This window comes from Condylura cristata, unplaced genomic scaffold (assembly GCF_000260355.1).
Source record: "Condylura cristata isolate star-nosed mole 26May11 unplaced genomic scaffold, ConCri1.0 scaffold00023, whole genome shotgun sequence".
NCBI classification, from domain to species: domain Eukaryota; kingdom Metazoa; phylum Chordata; class Mammalia; order Eulipotyphla; family Talpidae; genus Condylura; species Condylura cristata.
The window spans coordinates 6,375,298-6,395,722 of NW_004567124.1; the positions used below are offsets into that span (position 1 = coordinate 6,375,298).

General features: G+C 51.5%; 1 protein-coding gene across 8 annotated transcripts in view; it reads left to right on the top strand.

Moving 5' to 3' along the window:
* Nucleotides 1-20,425, top strand: part of MEGF11 (multiple EGF-like-domains 11) — a 208,855-nt gene that overhangs the window by 177,934 nt on the left and 10,496 nt on the right. For 5 of the 8 annotated variants that reach the window (XM_012728730.1, XM_012728731.1, XM_012728732.1 and 2 more), the window contains 11 exons: nt 2,545-2,665; nt 3,196-3,359; nt 4,630-4,732; nt 8,909-9,055; nt 9,361-9,495; nt 13,947-14,093; nt 15,024-15,152; nt 15,647-15,775; nt 16,301-16,429; nt 17,607-17,843; nt 19,200-19,318. In XM_012728730.1, the coding sequence (XP_012584184.1) occupies nt 2,545-2,665; nt 3,196-3,359; nt 4,630-4,732; nt 8,909-9,055; nt 9,361-9,495; nt 13,947-14,093; nt 15,024-15,152; nt 15,647-15,775; nt 16,301-16,429; nt 17,607-17,843; nt 19,200-19,318 (1,560 nt within the window). The remainder of the gene's footprint in view (nt 1-2,544; nt 2,666-3,195; nt 3,360-4,629; nt 4,733-8,908; nt 9,056-9,360; nt 9,496-13,946; nt 14,094-15,023; nt 15,153-15,646; nt 15,776-16,300; nt 16,430-17,606; nt 17,844-19,199; nt 19,319-20,425) is intronic. The other 3 variants (XM_012728728.1, XM_004687655.2, XM_012728729.1) reach the window with 3 other exon arrangements.

Genomic DNA, 20,425 nt, shown 5'->3' on the forward strand with positions numbered 1-20,425 from the left:
GAGGCAGCTGCCTGGCCCCTGAGAGCTGAGGTAAGCTCCCCTTCCTCAAGCCTTTCATTTTCCAAGAAAGACTCAAAGAGGGGCAGCAACGTATCCAGTGTCGCACAGCTGAGCTCTAGTCTTCACCACCCTGTGTCGCCATCCCCACCATAAACCCCGAGAAGCTGGCTGGAGATGCCCTCTCCAGCCATTAGGAAACTGGGGGCTTGGCATCCAGAGGGTGACATGCTGCAGCGGAGATAGCCCCCAAATGAGTGGGGAGAAGCCATGTGCTGGGGACTGGGGAAGAAACCCCAAACTCCCTCCCCTGGCATTCAGGCTCCCAGCTCCCTTGTCAAACTTCCCCCTCCCCCTCCCAAGACAAACCCTTCCTACAGCATAAGCCCTGGGATGCCGCTCTCTCATCCCTGGCACTCCTGACCACGCCTCTGCCCATCCGCTCTTCCCTAACTGAATGCCCTCAAGGGCAACTAGTGGAAGCAAAAGGACTGCAGAGCCCATTCTCTAGCCTCTGACATCCTGGGCCAGGCCCCGGCACAGCTGGAGACTTGCCCCTGCACTCCTTCCTGGAGCTGTGTGCCACCCGGCTCCCCTCAGGACCAGACCCTCCTGCCTTCTTCCTGCTGTGGGACATGCAGCGCCTCCCAGTAGAGTCCTTCTCCAGAAACTTCCCTCAGTCAAACAGTGTTAGTTGACCTGAACTTGGTTGATGTGCGGTTTGATGCAAACTTCCCTGAGCCAGTGGTGGTGGGGAATGAAGGTTCTAGAGCCCTTCCCAGCTCTAGCGCTTCCTGGTGGATCCAGTGAGGCTGTGGCAACTGGACCTCAGCTGACCTTCTTCCTCTGTCCAGTCCTGTTCCTCCCAAAAGCCCACCCACTGCCATCTCAGAGAATCGTTTCCAGGAGGCTGGGTTTTGACTCCTGATAACAGAGCTGCTAAGTGGCTGGCCTGCATCCACATAGGCAGCAACCATTTTAAGTTCGTGACTTGGGCCGGTACCTAATTTCTGTATACAACAGCTTGTTAAGTTGAAGGAACAATGCTGGGATAATAGCTCCTGTCTCTGGAGAATATGGTGAGGGTTCAATGAGATGATTAATGTGTGATGCTTGATACTGAGAAAGCACTCGACAACCGTTAACTATCGTGATTATTTGCATTTAACTCTCAGAGGTCTGGGTAATGAGGATAGTTCCGTGTCATGGGTCTGCTGGTGAGGATCTAGCAAAAATGGGGAGCAAAACATTAAAATCTGTGATCCAGTGACTTCATACCAAATAGGGGTGGTATTCTCTGGGGACTTTGCCCATCCTGGAGCTGTGCTGTGGAGGCCAAGGCCTCCCCCAACAGGCATGGGTCCCTGCATTGAAAACAAAGAAAGGGAGTCACAGGCTAAAGATGTCGTGACCTCTAGAAGCTTAGCTCAACCCCCACTTTATTATTTATTGGTTTATTTATGCACACAGGAGCTGGATTTCATAGGGTTGTACAGGCCAGAGTTATAGGGTGCATGTGTGTAACAGAATTCACAAGAGACAGAGTGAGGAGCAGAATAGGCAGATCGACAAAGTACACTGCTGAGGGGAGCAGCGGGAGGGTCAGGAGAGGTCTGCCGCACCATGTGGGTCACGACATCTTTAGCTTGTGACTCCCTTTCTCTCTTTGACAGCTGTAACAAATTATCACAAATCTGGTAGCTTGAAACAACACATATTATCTCATGGTGCTTTAGGTCATGTCTGGTATGGGGGTGAGAGGACCAACGTCAAGGTGTCTGCAGCCTGGGTCCTTTCTGGGGGGTATTGGCAAGAATCCTGCTTATTCAGGTTGTTGGCAGAATTCAGTACTTAGGGTATAGGACTGAGGTCCCCATTTTCTTGCTGACTATAAAATGAGGGGTTGAAGGCCCTCCCTGGCGGCGTAACAGGTTAAAATGTAGCACTAGGAAGCTATCCACAACCACTCCTGCATGAGTTCGATCCCTGGCCAGGGAGGTGACCCACATGGCGTGGCAGACCTCTCCTGACCCACCCGCTGCTCCCCTCAGCAGTGTGTTTCAGTCGGTCTTCCTGTTCTGCTCCCCACTCTGTCTCTTGTGAATTCTGTTACACACACACACCCTATAATCTGGCCTGTACAACCCTATGCAATTCAGCTCCTATATGCATAACTAAATCAATAAATAATAAAATGGGGGTCGAGCTAAGCTTCTAGAGGCCGCGACATCTTTAGCCTGCGACTCCCTTTCTCTGTTTCCAAAGTCAATACAGGCCAGTGGAGGGCACTCACAAGTCCTGATCAACCCTCTTGGTCATTCTGCATTTAAGGACTCATGTAATGAGACAGGCCCCCCTGAATCATCCAAGCTACCTCCCCATCTCAAGGTCCTTAGTCACACTGGCCAAATCCTTTCTGCCATGTGTGGTTGTACAGTCACAGATTCCAGGGATTTGAACCTGGGCACCTTGTGAATCAAGGGACATCACTGCCTACCAGTAACCAGCGTGGGGCACACAGGATCCAAAGTTTACCTCCTTTTCCAGGGAGAGGTCTGCGCAGCTCCTTGTGCCACAGGCACCTACGGCCCCAACTGCTCGTCCGTCTGCAGCTGCAACAACGGTGGCACCTGCTCCCCAGTGGACGGCTCCTGCACCTGCAAGGAAGGTAACGTGCTGCCCTCATCCACCCCGCTGCCCCCACATGTGCACAGGGAGAGGTGTCAGCTGAGGGGTTGGGGCTGCTCCTGGCCCACCCACCCACAGGCAGGGTCAGGGAGCCATGATGCTGGGTTCTAGTCCCAGAAGCCAGAAACCCAGGCCCGGGACTTCAACAGCAGGAGGTGACACAGGGAACTAGCGACAGTGGCTTTAGAACAGCTGAAGGGACCTACAAGGGCAGGAGACACCTGGAGATGAGGAACCATAGCAGGCCTGGGAGAAGCTGCTACGCTCAGAGGGGGCAAGGGCCAGGAGTTCTGGAGTTCTGGGGGCGAGGACACAGGTAAAGGGGGGACGCAGACAGGAGGGCAGATGTGGTGAGAGCCAGGGAGCCCGGACTGGCTCGTCCCTCTCCCGCCCGCCCGGCTGTGCGGATGCTGAGCAGGCCCTGCGGAACGTGAGTGATGCAGTGGTCTAGGGGTGCCTAGAGTTGGGGAGTGAGCCCCAGGTGCGACACGAGGCCCCTTCTGCCCACAGGGTGGCAGGGCCTCGATTGTACCCTGCCGTGTCCCAGCGGGACCTGGGGCCTGAACTGCAATGAGACTTGCGCCTGTGCCAACGGGGCGGCCTGCAGCCCTGCAGACGGCTCCTGTTCCTGCACCCCCGGCTGGCTGGGAGAGACCTGCGAGCTGCCCTGCCTGGTGAGTGCCCGGGTGGGCGCGGCAGGGCGGGCCTTGCCCTGTGGTCTTATCCACAGAGATGCACAGAGACGCTGGCGGTGGGACATTGAATTCCGTCTCAGCCCTTGTATTTGGGGCCTCGGCCCACTCATCTATTAAGTGGCAAATTCTTGGCAGAGGCTGCTTTGGCATCGCTTTCCCCTGGCTGCTCTAAGTAAACATTATTTGTTGGAGACTCTTTGTCCCCGATCACAGATTATTGGGGGGCAGAACAGGCAGGGTCTAGAAATGGGAACAGCGTCGGCGAGTGGAGATTCCTAGAAAAGGGGGGAAAAAGGGGAGCAGGCGTGAGGATGACATGGGAATGGGAGATAGGTGCAAGTCTTCCTGCTCTGCCTTCAGCAGAGGTTTATTTTATACATTTCAAGCAGGCAGAGGGATGACATTAGCATATGAAATGGGCTGAGATCACAGTTATTAACTGACTTTGGCACATCCTCCCGGTGGGCCCAGATGTGGCTTTCGAATCTTTCACAACACAGTTCCGGAGAACAGCCCCTCCGAATCCATCAGTGTTGCCATTCCTTGAGGAGTAATATCTATACTTCCTCTGGTTCCAGCAGTGTATACCTTTATGAGCAGGGTGATATAGGGTTAGAGCAAGCTCACCCAGGCCACTGACTCCTAGTCTGTGTCAGAAATAAGTGAAACCACCCGACAGAACTAGGTAGTTTGCCATGTCCCGCCTACGTTACCTTAAGCATGTGACTTCACCTCTCTAACCCTATTTCTCATCTTTCAACTGTGAGTATGTTGGCACCATGTCTTAGAGCCACTGGGAGCCTTCAGAGAAATGAGTTCTATCTGGCTCTTGATACCTAATGAGCACACAACAAATGCTGGCTGTCACCTTCTCCCCTAAAATCAAAGAATAAATCATAGCCATTCCTCTAGTAGAGTCAAAATGTTACAGTTTGCACAGTGCCTGTTTATTTACAGTTTTAGTTAATAATCATCAAAGAACTCTGGCCTCTGAGCTGGACCACTGGCCAGTGGGGCAGGACTGTCACCTCTGTCTTTCTAAGCCCCATACTTCTGTTAATGCAGCCAAATGATTACTTGGAGTGGCCTCATGGCCATGTTGATCCCATTACCAAAAATGTCCCCATTTGTCCCAGCCCCAGTCTCTGAATCCCTGTGAGGTAGTGATTCCGAGTTGTCATCAAAACCCAACAGCAATCTCTGAACCGCCGGGGATGGTGTCTGGGTCTGATCATCTCTCTCTCCACAGGATGGAACTTTCGGTCTGAACTGCAGCGAGCGCTGTGACTGCAACCACGCCGATGGCTGTGATCCCGTCACAGGCCACTGCTGCTGCCTGGCGGGCTGGACAGGTAACCCCCCTCAGCCTCCACCCCCCTGGTTCTGTGGAACTGCGCTCTGGGTATCCTCCCACTTCTCTCATCCTACTCCTCCGCCCTAAGTTCACTCCTTCCTTTTATATCTGGGCTTCGGTTCTGTATTCCGTTTCAACTCAAGTGAACAAGTATTTACTGAACAACTGTCATGTGGAGACTGTTTAAGGAATCAAGACACACCCACCTCCTCCTTTCTCAGTCCTTCTCTCACTTGTTACTGAATATGACTTTGAGCAACTTTTTATTTTACCTGGCTCCCCATCTTGACCATCAGTTCTGCACTCTGCTGCCCTGCCACACATTTGAAGTTTGAATGAGTGAATACCTGTATGTGCTAACAGGTATTAGCACGTGCTGACAGGTGCTGACAGTCCTGACATGTAAGTGGCCAGCAGATGGAAGCCATGAATACAGGAAGTACTTAGTAGTGATATATGAATTAACCAGGGCAAGGTGGTTGACAGCATGCAGGAGACTCTGTGATTGTTACAGTGCAGTGCTCAGATAGAGAACCCACAGCAGGTACTGGGGAGTCTGCACACAGAGTTTCTCTGAGCAGTGGGGGCCAAGGGCACTGCCTCTGCGGGGCAGCTGTGACCTGGCACCCTTGTTCTGCTGCCCCAGGTACAGAGAAAGTCCTGGTCACTGGCACCCAGACACTTAGCTGGAGCCAAGTGGAGATCTGCTTTAATTTTTCATTGTCCTAATTTCAATGAGCCGGTAAGATTTTAATGACACCTGGTGTTTCAAAATTCTGTCTTTGATGGACAACCTTTCAGCAAGGCTTCTGCTGTTCTAAAGCTAATTTCCCCCAACGTGGTCCAGAAGTCTTTTCAAAGGAGTAATTGATGTCCTGAGGTTTGTCATGCCAAGGGGAGCAAGGTTTAAGGACAGGATGGGGCCCAGGCATCTCACTTGAGGACCCCTCCCCCTTCCCTGCTGACTCCCAGTCTTGGCTCAACACTGGTTTTTCTGAGTCTTAAATTGTGTGTACCTCTTCCCCCATTACCCCCATAAGCCCTGGGCAACTCAGGGCTACAGGTGAGGAAATGGTTGGGGGGGGGGGAGAGAAGGGAATTGTCTAAGTTCTTAGGGCAGTAGGACCAATAGATCAAGGATATAGGGTTGAATTTTAAGGGAGAGCCTTATAATCATTCAACTAGCATTTATTCACTCAATCTCTAATCTTTATCTGGCAGCTACTCTGCACCCACCCCTGTAAGGCCCAATAGTAAAGGGCAAAATTCAGCAACAGCAATCCACCTGAGCACCTATTCTGTGTCAGGCACTGTGCAGGGCAGTAGAGATGCAGATGACCACGGTGACACCCTTGTCCACCAGGAGTGGCTAGAAGAGGCAGGTCAGAAGTAGGACTAAACCACGGCCCCTGTCTTCCTGTCTTTACTGCTGGCAGGGAAAACAGAACCCTCACATACCAGGTAGGGACCGAGTTGTCTGCCACTTGAAATAGGCTGCACTTGAGCCCCTGGGTAGACACCCAGGAAGGAGAGGGAGAGACCCAGCCCATGAAGGGTGTGGGCTGCTGAGTTGCTCCCGGTCTGGCGGCATGAACTTGGGTACTGTGGTCACAAGATAGGGATTCTTAGCCTGGTTTAGCTACCGATAGGGATGTTTAGGGTTCTGAAAAATAAAGCCAGGAGATTTCCTGGGACTAAGAGGAGGGGTCAGAGGACTCTCTAAGGGAAATTATTAGCCCCATTCAGCTGCGGGAAAGAAGTGCCTGAGGCAGAGCACTGATGGCACCATGCCCGCTAGAAGCTGTAGATAGGCTTCTGGTCAGGCAAGATCAGCCCCTTTCTCACAAGAGTACATCCCCTTCTAGAATTGGGGGAAACCCTAGATCCTTCTCCCCACTTAATTCTCACTGTCTTAAGTTCCAGGTAACTCTTAGGACATAAAAGAACCTCCAACAGGGGTTCTGTTTGCGCAGAACGAGCGGAACATAGCTGCCAATCCCAGAGGCGTGGGTCCTTGTGGCTACTTGTAACCTGCCCAGAATCACCTTAGGTTCTCAATCTCCATGAGAGATTGACACAAAATCATTCTGAGTACCCCACACTAGAGTAGAGTAGCTGAGTTCTTAATATCTGCTGAGTGGGGAGGGAGGGGACACAGTGGTGAGCTGCCATAAACCAGAGGTGCCTTTGCAGGCATTGTATCTTATTAACCGCAGTAACTTCTGCATGGTTTTTTTTTTTTTTTTAAAGATTTATGTTTGTATATAGAACTGGGGTACAGGCCAGAGGTGTGGGGGGTGAGAGGATTCACCAGAGACAGAGTGGGGAGCAGGACAGGCCAACTGATGAAGTATACTGCTGAGGGGAGCAGCAGGCAGGTCAGGAGAGGTCTGCCGCCCATGTGGGTCAGCTCCAGGGCGGGGATCGAACTTGCACAGAAGTAGCTGCAGTTTGTTTGCAGTGTTGCGTCCTAACCCACTACACCACCAGGGAGGGCCTCTGCATGTAGTTTTAAAAAACAGTGTCTGTGCAGCATGTGCCTTGGTGAGTCCCACAAAGCCTGCTTGGACAGGTGGTGTCAGAGGCCTGGTCAGCTGGCGTGCCTCCCCGGATGAGCCGCACCCTGGGCCCGCAGTCTGAAGGCTGGGTTTTCAATAGCCATGGGTTCCTTAGCACAGCTCACTTTTGGCATGTCTAGCCAAGGGGAAGCTTGGTATAGCCAAATCTTTGGGGCGTTCCATGGCTTCCCTTTTCATGTCCCCTTCATTCAATCCAGGGTTCATCTCTTGTGTTCCCAAAACTCCAGTTAGAGATACTGCCATTGAGGGGTGACATATGGCTTCCCATCACTAAGGGAGAAACTCCCCCTCCCTCCTTGCAGAGGCCTCATTTCCTGGATCAGAGGCCTCCACTCTGCCGCCAAATCGACACACATCACAGGAGAGAGGCCCAGGGAGAGCACAGCACTAGACCGGGCCCTGGAGGAGAATCAAGGCTTTGCTCCCCGCCAACCCCCCCACCTGCCAGTTTGCTTGTCCTCCTCTCCCCATTGGCCCAGGTGGGCTTGCAAGATCCAGCCTGCTTCCAGATAGGTCCCACCGTTCTACTGCTAGGCTGGCTCTGTTCACTGGACCTGTCTTCCTCCCTTTCACTTTTTTGCACAGGCCCTGTCCTTACAAGGCAGGCATGACTTTTAAACTAATTCTGCTGCTCTGAGTCTGTGATACTCACCTTCCAAAGCCAAGCCAGTATCCTGGGCCTGCCTGGTCTGTTCACCTGACATGGTTAGATTAGAAGCCTAACCACTGGAAGGAAATCCCATCCCAGAGCCAGGGCATCGGGCTTCAGCCCTCTGAAAATTCCTGAAGCTCGGGGCTATAATCACCCCACCACATATTTCCTCTTGCTCAGCTCAGAGACTGTGTAGGGCTTGCTCCTCTTGCTTGTTGAAAATTCCATCTATCCCCCAGGGGCCACTGTTTGTCAAACTGAGGATCATTATGTCAATTTGTGGGTCAAAGCTTGCTTGTTTTTAAAATGAAATCAAATATATCATAGTGCAGAGAAAACAGTGCATCATACTCAGTGACAGTAAATGTCAATTTGCAAAATGTTGGTTTCTGTTACGTGTATGTGTGCACATGTAAGATAAACACCGCCCTGAGGACGTGGTGTAGAGTCTGAAAAGACCATCCGCTGCACAGGGACAGTAGACGCTGGGCCAGCAAGGGTGGGCATGAGGACCATGCCCTGCTTGTGCAGTGCTGGATAATGAAACTCACTTGGTTTCTCCCCAGCCTAATGGCGGATGCCAGCCAGGATGCCAGAAACAACGGGAACTCTTCACAGTCTTGCTTATTCCCACGTCTCATCTTGCCCTACCTGTCCTGTGCTTTTTGGTTCGGTCACGTACATTATCTTGCCTTCCAAGGTGTGATTCTCACGCCTCCTGCTCTCTGCACCTAGGGTTTCCTACAACCCTTGGCCCCTTTGGGCACACCTCTTCCTAGAAGCCCTCTCTGACTGGCCAAGCCTCAGCTGGGCTCTTCCTCCACCTTCGCAGATGCGCAGTGCTGGCCGCTCCCTCCCCACTTGGCAGTGCCCCTCCCCATCCATCATTCTTCCTGGCGCCCCTGCCCCTCCACCTCTGACCAAGTCTGCCTCTGGCCCATAGGTGTCCGCTGTGACAGCACATGTCCACCTGGTCGCTGGGGCCCCAACTGCTCTGTCTCCTGCAGCTGTGAGAATGGCGGTTCCTGCTCCCCCGAGGATGGGAGCTGCGAGTGTGCCCCCGGCTTCCGAGGACCCTTATGCCAGAGAAGTAAGGCAGAACCCCCGTCATGCAGACCTCAGAAGGCTCATCTTCCCCACCTGTTCCCTGTTGGAACGAGGCATGGCCTTAGAGAGACTGGGCCTGAGTCAGCCCTTAGCAGAACCTTCCCTTAGTCCCCTTTTTTTCTGCTCTGGCTTTTCCATCCCCAAGTCCAGTGCCCTCTAAAGTGTGGGGTGGGCGTGACTTTCTCCATCTTCTAGGAGCTTCCCTTCATTGCTGTGTGGGAACCCAAGGGGTGGCCAGGCTGGTGGGGTTCCTTGGGCTGCTGATCACCATCTCCCCTTCACCACCAGTCTGCCCCCCGGGGTTCTATGGCTCTGGCTGCACCCAGCCATGCCCCCTCTGCGTGCACAGCAGCGGGCCCTGCCACCACGTCAGTGGCACCTGTGAGTGCCTCCCCGGATTCTCTGGAGCCCTCTGCAACCAAGGTACTGTCTCCCAGGGGTAAGGTGTGGGAGAGGGAGGAAAGGGGCAGGAAGGGGAGTGTCGGGGGCCCGTTGTGGAGAAGCTGCCGCTTCAGGGCCGAGGACCCTTCTAGGAAGTGGCAAGAGGCAGGTGACACAGCTGTCAGGTGTGAAAGGAACTAGCTCAGAGAGGGGAAATGACATGTCCTTGGTCTCACAGCTAGCAGGTGGCCGAGCTGAGGAATGAACTCTGACACCAAAAGCCATTCTACATAGGTAACAGATGAAGCTAGCATGGATGAAATTGGCTTATGCTGAGTTCCAAGTATAAAAGCAGAAAATAGTCTGGGCTTGGAGTTGATCATGTTGGCTTCAGCCGGAGACTTCCCAGCGCTTCTCCTTGGCACTGAGGCCAACCTCACTCACTAATCCCTCAGCACACCCTCTCACGTCTCAACAGCAGCATCCTCGCACCAGAGCCCCAACCACCCATTAGCACTTGCAGTGGTACAGGGCAGTGACACTTACTTGCATCGATAGCTGCTAAACCACCTGGGGCAGGGCAGGAGGGCCCCCTGATTTGTATCATTCACAATTTCTGCCCACATTCCCATGATACCAGCTTCCCACCATGGCTAATTACAGGTGCCAGTAGTTTAGCACAGACCACAAAACTCCTGAATGTTTAATACCATCGTGAAGGCAGAAGCTGGCTCTGGCCTGTGTCATTGTTTAGCACGGTCCCTGACTGGGTTGGGCCAAGACACACTGGACTTAGGGAGACAGCGCCATACTGTGCAAGGCCTCAGCTGGGCCTTGGCTTGAAAGGACAAGGAAGGAGGAGGGAAAGCCTTCCAGTAGAGGAAACAGACTGGGCAAACGAGTGGACAGGTGGCTGTCCAGCAGTGGGGAATGGCTGAAGGATTTTGGGAGCTGGGGCTGGGAAAGGGCAATGAGAAAGCAGCCCTGTTGCCTTGGGAACAGCTTGGAGCACAGGGTTGCAGAATTTGTACTCTAACCCCTAAGGAATGAGGGATATTAAACTAAGGTAGTAGAGCTCAAAGCAACTTCAAGGTCATCTATCCAAGAATCTTATCTGGCCTCTGCTTAAGTACTTCCATTGAGAGCTCACTGCCTCCCAGGGGAACGGATTCTTTTGATGAATAATCACCACTGAGCTAGGCTATTTTTGTAAGTGTATGGGCCGTTAATATGTATGAGAGGAAAGTTTACTTCATGATGCTTTGAGGTCATGAGAAGTTTGGGCCCCAGGGAAACATATGTGACAGTTTCATTTGCTTGCAGCCCTCTTAGGACAGTTTAATCATAACCTGACATGTCAAAGTTTACTTATTAAACATTGGAGACCAGGCCGTCAATACAGATAGGCTGGGTCTAAATTAGTACCTACGCAGCCCGAGGATAACTCAGATCCTGCGATGTCTGATTTATCGCCCGCTGGCCTAATGAGTGTTTTCCACATATAGATCTAATGGAGTTTGCTATTAATGGCAACTGCCCTGGTTAAGTCTCAAACCTTGTAAAAAATTGAACTGACACTTTCTAATGACCGGCTTTCCAGTGAGTTACAAATTACAGACACTGCTTATGCAGAATCATTAAACATAGATTAAATATAACCAGATGTTTTCTTTTCACCAGCCCCCCTTCTTACCACCACCCTTCTCTTTGCCTCACTCTTGATTCAGCCAAGAAGTGGACCAATTAATGTATTAGACTGATCACATTAGCAGCTCTGTGGGTGAATTTGTCAGCCTTGTGTATGTGAGAAAGACTTCAAAGACTGTCTTGTTAGAGAAACAGAGTTGGGTTTGACTCAACTCTGATGGGAGTAGGGAGAAAAGACTGGACACCCCTCTCCCCATGGGGATCCAGGGCTCTGGTTTGGATGAGGTGCCCAAGTCAAGGCCCCTCCCGGAGAGGCAGGAAAGAAGACTAGGTAGGCAACCTACTTTGCAGAAAGCAGAAGTTTTAAGTTTGCAAACAGGTAACATGCTATCATCCTCCCAGCAGCAGACCTGACCTGCAAGGCACTAAGGCTTTTGCTAGGAGAATCACAGAGGCCCCAAACCAGCCAACCTGCCGGAACTATTAACCACTGCCTTAGATCAGTGGATGAGGGTTATCACCCCCATTTCAAAAATGAGGAAACACTGAAAAGGATGATATGGTTTGTTCAAAGGTACTTACCTGGCAAGTGGCAGAACTTCCCTACCTGTGTGACCTTGAACAAGTTACTTAATCTCTCAGTGCCTTAGTTTCCTCTTCTGAAAAGTCAAGCTAATAGTAGGGAGCAATAGTGACAAAAAATATAATATTTATAAGCTTAATTGAACTAATACTTGTGAAGCACCTTGAATAGTGTCTGGTACACATAAATGTCACAATAGTTTGTTGAATTCATAATTAAGGTTTTGGAGTGGAGAGCCCAGTAGCCCATGATGCCTTTGTGATTTGTCCCAAATGCTATGCGTCACTAATGCACAGAGCAGGCATAGACCCTACGTGCCAGTCTGGTTGGGAAAGGACCGGTAAAATGAGCTAGGGTGTTATAAAGTGAGGGTGCCAGCTGAAATTTAGAGAGACACAGGCCCTGGAGAAGTTGCTTCTCTTCAAGAATCAATACCTTATGATCCAACATGTGACTCAGTCAACTGAGGGCTCAAGTGAGGCAGAAGTTCCTCCTCGATCATAGAAATGAAAGGTACGCCATCTTGGAAGATGTAGAGCTGGCTGGGACTGGGCTTGGAGGGGGAGCATGGTGAACTGAGAGTTTAAAGGACAAGGGCTCACAGATTCACAGAACCCACTGGAAGGTTGCTGCTCCTGGGGTGTGTTTTGGTCGTTTGGAACATTTCCTCGGTGCTCATTGTATGTCAGGCACTATGCTGGGAACTTAGACACAACAAAGATCAAAGGAACTATGTTCCTACCCTTCACAAATCCTGCAGTCTGGAGGGGAAAAATCCCTGCTTAGCCTTTTTTAGCAGAACTCGCTGCTCAAGTGGGGAGGAAGGGACAATCGGTTTATTTCCACACATTCAGCCAGCATGCGTTGAGTGCCTGTTGCTTTTACGGGCTGTGTAGGAAATGCAGCCCTGGCCTGAAAGAAGCTCATTACCCATCAGAACAGACTTGAAAATTATAACCACTGTTACCTTCACACACACTATTTAAAAAAAAAAAAGGTAAGATCCAGAAGTAGGCCCTGGGAGTGATAGGATAATTTATGAAAGTCAGGGACTCAGGCTCCTTCTATCTTATTCTACCACTCTCAGCACATGGCTCCCACCTCTGATGAAAGTCAGCTGTTTGAATGACAGTCATCATATCCATAGTTCACCCATAATCCACGTTATCCTTCACATAGAAGGAACTAGAACATAAAAATACACATTTCTATTAGCATGGCCATAACCAGCTGTGCAGTAGCCCAAGAAATGAAATCTTTATTCCAGCTGGCCATTTTCCCAGTTCTTGTAAGAACTGATATCGAAGGACTAGCAGTCTGCTCAGAGATCATAGTGGAGGTAACATTTAAGAATAGTCTAATAGACAAGATTGGATTCCCATTGCTGGACATGAGGGCCAAAGAAATCTAGAAGATTTCTTTGAAGATTTGGAGTGAAGGCACAAAGGCATAGTGTTTTTTGTTTTTTTTTTTTGAAACTGGTGTGTGTCTGGATGAAGAAGGTTGAGTACTGGTCTGTAAGTTCCAGATCTTATTCTCAGGCGATGAGGGACCACTGACTTTGTCCAAGATGGGCACAGAGTGCCAAGAGAGCTGTGCTTTAGAGAGTTCAAACTGTGGGAAGTTAAGAAGATGAACTGCAGAGTCAGTGAAAAGTAGGTGCTCAGTTAACAGCCTCATTGAGGACGCCGGCTCTTTCTCCAAGGACCAGGAGTGATTCTTCAGGGACCAAGCTCTTACAGGAGACGCCAGGTGGAAATATCATGAGTGCTCAGTGGAATAGAACTTAGACTTCAGGAGTAGAGGCAGGAAGCAGGTGGACAAGAATAGACATTCAGGCCCAGTTCAACAGAAGTTTGATTGTAGATAGACCTGCCACCTTACATGTGTCCCTCTCCTTCCAGTTTTAAAAATTGCCCACCCTCATGGCTAAGGAATCAGTGATGTTGCCTCAGTTGGTAATGGAAAGCTGCCGCTATGCAGGGAGCCCTGGACTGATTTGAGGTGCTATTTCCAGCCCCCACCCCCCACTGTTCTCTGTGAGACTAAGTCACATGTTCCTACCTCTGTGGGTCCTCAGTCTGTTCTTGTCAAAGGGGATCATCAACAGAGCATCCAAAAAAATGCAGCTGTGGGGAAAGAAGGGTGTGCAAATAGAAAAGGGTGGTGATGAGGTGCTAAACAGGTAGGCAGTTGCGATCCTTATTTGTGACCCCAGGGTGGTTGTGGGTGATAGAAGTACAGATAGAAATGCAGGTGTCAGGCTGTTATACACCCACAGTGTGTGCTGGAGGGCACTTTGGGCAGGACTGTGCCCAGCTCTGCTCCTGTGCCAACAACGGGACCTGCAGCCCCATCGATGGCTCCTGCCAGTGCTTCCCTGGATGGATTGGCAAGGATTGCTCACAGGGTAAGCTGCTGCCCCTGGGGATGCCCTCCACCTGGGGTCAAGCTCTGAAATACCCCTTCTCCTCACCTAGAACCTTTGCCCCTGTGCCTCCACTTTCCAGGGCTGAACTCTAAACAGGAATGCCCACCCGAGTCCTATTGAGCTCTAACTAATATAAATTATCAAGATTAACCATTGGCATTATTAACTGCTCATGCTAAGGTATTGAGATCATTGATAGTACCTTAATACTGAGATACTTCATCAGCAACTGAGCAAGGAGGTGCCCCTAATATGGATGGGGAGGGGGCAAGGACTGGCGCAGGAGCTTGGGAGTGGGGAAGGGACAGTCACCTTGGAGGGGTGAGGACATCTTCTGGGTGGTCCATTTGGGCGACATCTGGGTATTACAACTCTGGACAAGGCATTGTAGGGGCTGTCTGTGTAAGGCATAGCAAATCTCATGTAGCAGTAACTGGGAACCCCCCAATCTAAAGGGGAGATTCCACTTGGGAGCTCCTTGACTGATGGGTACCCGTAGTGAGATCCCAATTAGATGCCTTGGCCTGAGGAAATTTCCATCAGCAGACTCAGGTGCCACTCTCAAGTCCAGCCCTGGGAAAGTACCTATCCTCATAGGGAAGGTAGCACACACAGCATCCACACCCTAAACCACAATGTTTACAGGTCCCCACACACACCTATCTGCTCCCATTCAGTTAAATACCCCCACCCCCGCAAGATTTAGAAGCCAGAGTGGGCAAGGAATTTGGGTTAATGGGAATTCTGGGTGACTAAGCCAAGGCGTGAGGGAGTTCTGGGACCAATTCAAGTCCCCTGAAAGCCAGGCAATGCCACTTGATGCATCAGCTGACTTGCGCTCCTCCTCTCCCTCCCTCTCCTTCTGCTCCTCTGCCTTGCCCCCACCCTCTGCATCCCACCCATCCCCAGCTTGCCCACCTGGGTTCTGGGGCCCTGCCTGCTTCCACACATGCAGCTGCCACAACGGGGCTCGCTGCAGCGCTGAGGATGGGGCCTGCCACTGCACCCCAGGCTGGACTGGACTCTTCTGCACGCAGCGTAAGCCCCGCCTCCCGGCCTCCCAGCCATTCAGAATCCCATGCTGCAGCCTACTGGCTGCCAGGGGCATCGTCTGGGCTTGCAGCACAGCAGGGAGGGAGGAGGCAGGCCCCAAGACTGGGGTCCTCCCTGTATCCCTTCCCCAGGATTGGGGAGTCTGGTTGGATTCAGGGAATAAATGGGCCCAAGGTCCTGGAAGATCAGGGCTGTAAGATACCCCAGCCATCACCAAGACCACATCCTCCTTGGACACTAGGACTCAAAGTGGGGAGGGGTGGCCAGTGGCTTCATAGCAAACAGCACCCCCCACCACTACCATCCTGGCCTCTGGTCTAAGGCACCTTTGTCCAAAGGACTCCCTTGCCCCTTCAGTATGAATCCAGAGTGTGAGACAGTTGGGGTTTGGGTTGTGGGTGTCTCATTGGTCTTCACTTCAGGTTCAGAAAACAGGTCTGACCCCTCACCTCTGCAGCTGTCCCACCCTCTTTCTCCAGGCTGTCCGGCAGCCTTTTATGGGAAGGACTGCGGGCGCGTGTGCCAGTGTCAGAATGGGGCCAGCTGTGACCACATCAGCGGCAAGTGCACCTGTCGCACAGGCTTCACAGGGCGACACTGTGAGCAGAGTAAGTTCCAGCCCGTCCTGGTGTCACTGTCAGTACAGCAAGCCTCCCCCTTGAAGGTCCTCTCATTCAGACCTCTGCCTCCAACTTTTGGAGTGACTCCCAAGGGAAAAGGCCATGCCTACACTGGCATTTTAAGAGTTCTTCCTCCAGCTGACGTGACGATGAGGGATGCTGAGGCAGACACCTGAGGAGGTGATGAGGGAAGCAGATCTCATTTGATTCTTCTTTGACGCACCCACTCCAAGCCTGGCACATGGAGGATGCTGTGTAAATGTGTCGTGAGAGGGAAGGAGGGACGGATAGAGCCTGCTCTCTCCTCCTCTACCACTATCCCCCAACTCAGGGCTGGGGGTGCTCTGTCTACCCCGATGTCAAGTTACAGCACAAGAAGAGCTGCAGGGAAAGTTCTACTTGCTCAGGGCGAGGCAGTACTAGCCGATCGATCGATCGATCGTCACAAGGGTCCACATGGGATGGAGGAGCTGAGTAGGCGATCTGTCTACCCTACTTCTTCTTGCTACACAGGATGTGCCCCAGGAACCTTTGGCTATGGATGTCAGCAACTCTGTGAGTGCATGAACAATGCTACCTGTGACCATGTCACTGGCACCTGTTACTGCAGTGCAGGATTCAAAGGAATCAGGTGTGACCAAGGTAACACACAGATGGAAGGGTCCCATGGAGGCAAGCCCAAGGGAAATGCCAGTAGGAACAAATAAGGGCACTTTGACTTCTCTGCATGTTTGGGAGCACAGCATGAGTGGAGCGGGCTGTAGTGGCTCTAGGTGGCCTGTCATGGCTTCTAGGACTCATCTGACAAATTTCCTGTGAGCTAAAGGGTCAGCACACAAGCTAGTGCTGCAAAGTGGCCACCAGACTGAGTAGGAAGGCATGTCAGATTCTGTTCTGCCATTACCTGCTAGGTGGTTTTGAGCAGTTTCTTTCCTTTGATAAGCCTGTTATTGTACAGGCAAAGCAGGAAAAGTAGATTATAACTCTTACCTTTATCCACGACACAAGGTTCCACCTCAGGCCAAGCAGCCCACAGGAACTCACCCTTGGTTCTGGCTCCATAATCCTTTGCACTTCATAGTGCAGTTGTGAGGACCAAATTGAGATTAATGTGAGATGTCAGCACAGTGCCTAGCACCTAAGCAAGCACTTGGTAAATGGCTTTATATATAAAGAATTATATTGTTGGTTCCAGGAGCTGGGGGCCGAGAATGGGCCTTTAATTATTCCCATTACAGAAAAAGAGCCAAAAGACATTTCCACTGCATTCCAACACCTTATCATTTAGAATAAGCAGCATACTCATCTCCCTAGTGATGTTGGCTGGCTCTGCTCAGCCAGTTGCTGATAGTCAGGGAGGGGGGTCTGGATGCTGCCAGGCCAGCAGGATGGAGGGAGTTAGCCTCAAGAGGGCTGATATGACTGACAGCCTGACCATGAAGAGAGCCGGACTGCTGTCTTCATGTTACAAGCGAACAGATTAAAGTAGTAAGCAAGGATAAGGTTGCTAAGTCCACATTTTTCCAACTTCTGAGAGATTTAACTAATTACTGGCTGTGTGATCTTGAACAAGTCATCTAGCCTTTCGTGACTGTAACCATAAAGAGGCTTATCTCATCTAACTGCTTAGAGCCAAAGTGGAAACATTCCATGAGCATTATTTTGTTTCCCATGCATGGTCACCTTTATTCCCTGTCATGATGCTGGGAATCCATTGCCCTTAAGTGAAGACACTGGCCCAGTGAGGGCTGGGGTCATACAGGTCTCCTAACATGTGAGGGCTCCAGGTCCCAGGCTCAGGCCCTCCTTCCACCCACAGCTGCCCTCATGATGGAGGAGCTGAATCCCTACACCAAGATCAGCCCAGCGCTGGGTGCAGAACGGCACTCGGTGGGTGCCGTCACAGGCATCGTCCTCCTGTTGTTCCTCATTGTGCTGCTGCTGGGCCTGTTTGCCTGGCGCCGTCGGCGACAGAAAGGGAAGGGCCGCGACCTGGCTCCCCGCGTCTCCTACACGCCTGCCATGAGGATGACCAGCACTGACTACTCCCTCTCAGGTAAGGGCTACAACCCCCAGTGTCCACCTGTTTCCCTCCATACACCCAACCCAGGAAGAGCCCCACAGAATCCTCAGATGCCAGGGTTTATTGCTGAAGGTGAATGGTCATTCCTGTGGGGGCTGGCTCTGGGGCTAGACACAGACTCTCCCAGAGACACTGGGGAGAGAACTTACCTGGGAAGGTAGATATGGGTCTGTGTGTGTCATTTCCTAGGTGCCCAGGTCTGGTTCGAAGCCTCCTCCTTTCCCCAGCCTTCTCATCTTTCTCATCAGGCTTCAGCCACATTAACACCCACACTGCGCAGTAACTCTCCTAAAGGCTTGCAGGGAAACCCTTCCCAGACTGATGCCACCTGGGCCTTGAGACTCAGGGTCAGGCTCTGTTCTATTTTCCTTCCTTGATGAAAATTTCAGAGCAACTCTCCTCCCAGTTCCTCAGGTGAGGAGGCCTCATAAGTAGAATAAAAGGGAATGGTGCCTGACTTGAAGAAAGTCTAAAAGTCTGGGTTCTCGCAGCCCTAGCCAGAGAGACATTCATTGCCCAGTCAGCCCTCAAATGTGTCCCATGGGCACTGGATTATGAGTGGGAAGGGCTGCTGTAGAATCTTTCTCCAAGCCTGCACTTCTGCCCTAGAAGTAAAGCTTTTTACTTCCTATTTAAGCAGAAGAGGTCAAATTACTTGGAAATGGCCCAGAGCTCTGGCCCACAAGAAATTTCTTGTGACTGCCTACTTCAGCCAGCTCCATAGCTCAGGGCTAACCTACACCTCCTGGACCTTGTGCTTAGAAAAGCAAGATCACGGCGGTGCATTCCTTCTCAGTGCTGCCTATCATGTGTCCTGCTCTGTGGTAGAAGCTGAAGGGCAGACGTGCAGACCCTGCCTGTAGAGTTCTGGCCTGCATGCCTCGCTACAGTTCAGCCAAAGTAGGCTTGGTAAAACCCCAAGCCCGCAGAGAAGATCCGGGGTTTTTCTTCTTTTATGACTGCAATGAGCAAGGTTGGCTGGGGTTTCCCTAATGATTCCATTAGAACTCCCCAGCCCTAAAGTGAGGTCTTAGAACCCACAGGAGGGCAATAGGACCCTCAGCATAGAGCAGTGACTCGGTGATATCTGAGACTGTCAAAGCCATGGATGTCTGTCCTCATCCATGTGCCAGCTGATGGAGGGGCCACAACAAGGGAAGGAGCAAACCAAGCTCTACAGGTTGTGGTGGAGATACTAGAAGGCTGCGGGGTGGGGGACCTGGCTGTCTCTGCAGAGCACTCAAGGCTGCCCATTTCAAGCGTTCATACTGGGTGGTTCATGCCAAGGGCAGGGGTATGATGGTCTGTGGCACCTTGTTCTCTTCCCAGATTTGTCTCAAAGTAGCAGCCACGCCCAGTGCTTTTCCAATTCCAGCTACCACGCACTGGCGTGCGGGGGGCCTGCCACCAGCCAGGTCAGCACTCTGGACAGGAACAGCCCCACCAAGGTACTGGGCCCCTGACTCCCTAGCCTCCATGCGCTATCTCCCATCCTTACCTCTGCCCAGAAAGGAACTGCAGCCCCCAACTGGGGGTTCCATGTGGAACCAACTGCCAACAAATTAAGTGCGGCCTTTTGATTCACGAAAATATAGACACCCTGGGAATCAGGAGTCAGCAGATTACATGGTGCCAACAAGTACGGTATAAGCAACGATAGCATCACACACTAGAAGGTGTACCCCACACACCTGTGTGTAACCAAACCAGGTAGCATTTTTGGTATACACAAATCACACCACCTACTATCAGTTACTGCAATATGTTACAAACACTGCAGCCAGCACATTAGAATTACAGAGTGGCCACTGGTACACATTGTGTCCTCACACCAGGTCATCCAGATGCCCCACAACCATCTGTTGCAACCAGAACCTACACAAGGGACATAAATCCAAACATCAGGCATCTCCCCTCCTCACAGCCGAAACCCTGGCTGATGGCAAGATGTCCTCCTACAGTCGCAGGCCCTTGGGCAAGGGTATCTTACCACATGAGGAGACCCCCTGGTGTGCCAGGACCCAGAGTGGGAGGTTCAGAAATGAAGACTAAGGACAAAACAGGCTCGTGCTGCACACCTCTGACACCCACCTGAGCACATGCATGTTTACAGGATGACCACTGGGGTGTAATCCCAGGACCCTAGGCTTCCTGGAACATCCGTTCTGAGCCAGACTGTTCTTATAAGCCAGGGTTCCATGCCCCATACTGTATTACCCTTGCTAGGGGTATTCCCCATGGAGAATGCCCACCAGCCCCTACACATGGCCTTTTAGCTTTGGTCTTTCTTTCTCAGCTTAGACCTTTATTCCCAGCTTCAAATCTAGGCTTTTTTGAAGCTGAGAGAAGGAAAGTGGCAGTTTCCCTGTGGAGGCCCGAGGTTAACTAGAGCCACTGTTACCAAGTCTACAACAGCTTAGCAGCAAAGCCTCTTGTGGCCTTGTCTGTCTTGACCTCATCCTACTCTCTTTCAGTAGGGGCTGGAGTTCCTGCAGAATAGCCCACCTGTGACTCACCTTGCTCAAGAGGTCTAAAGTGGCTGTGTGGTCAAGGAC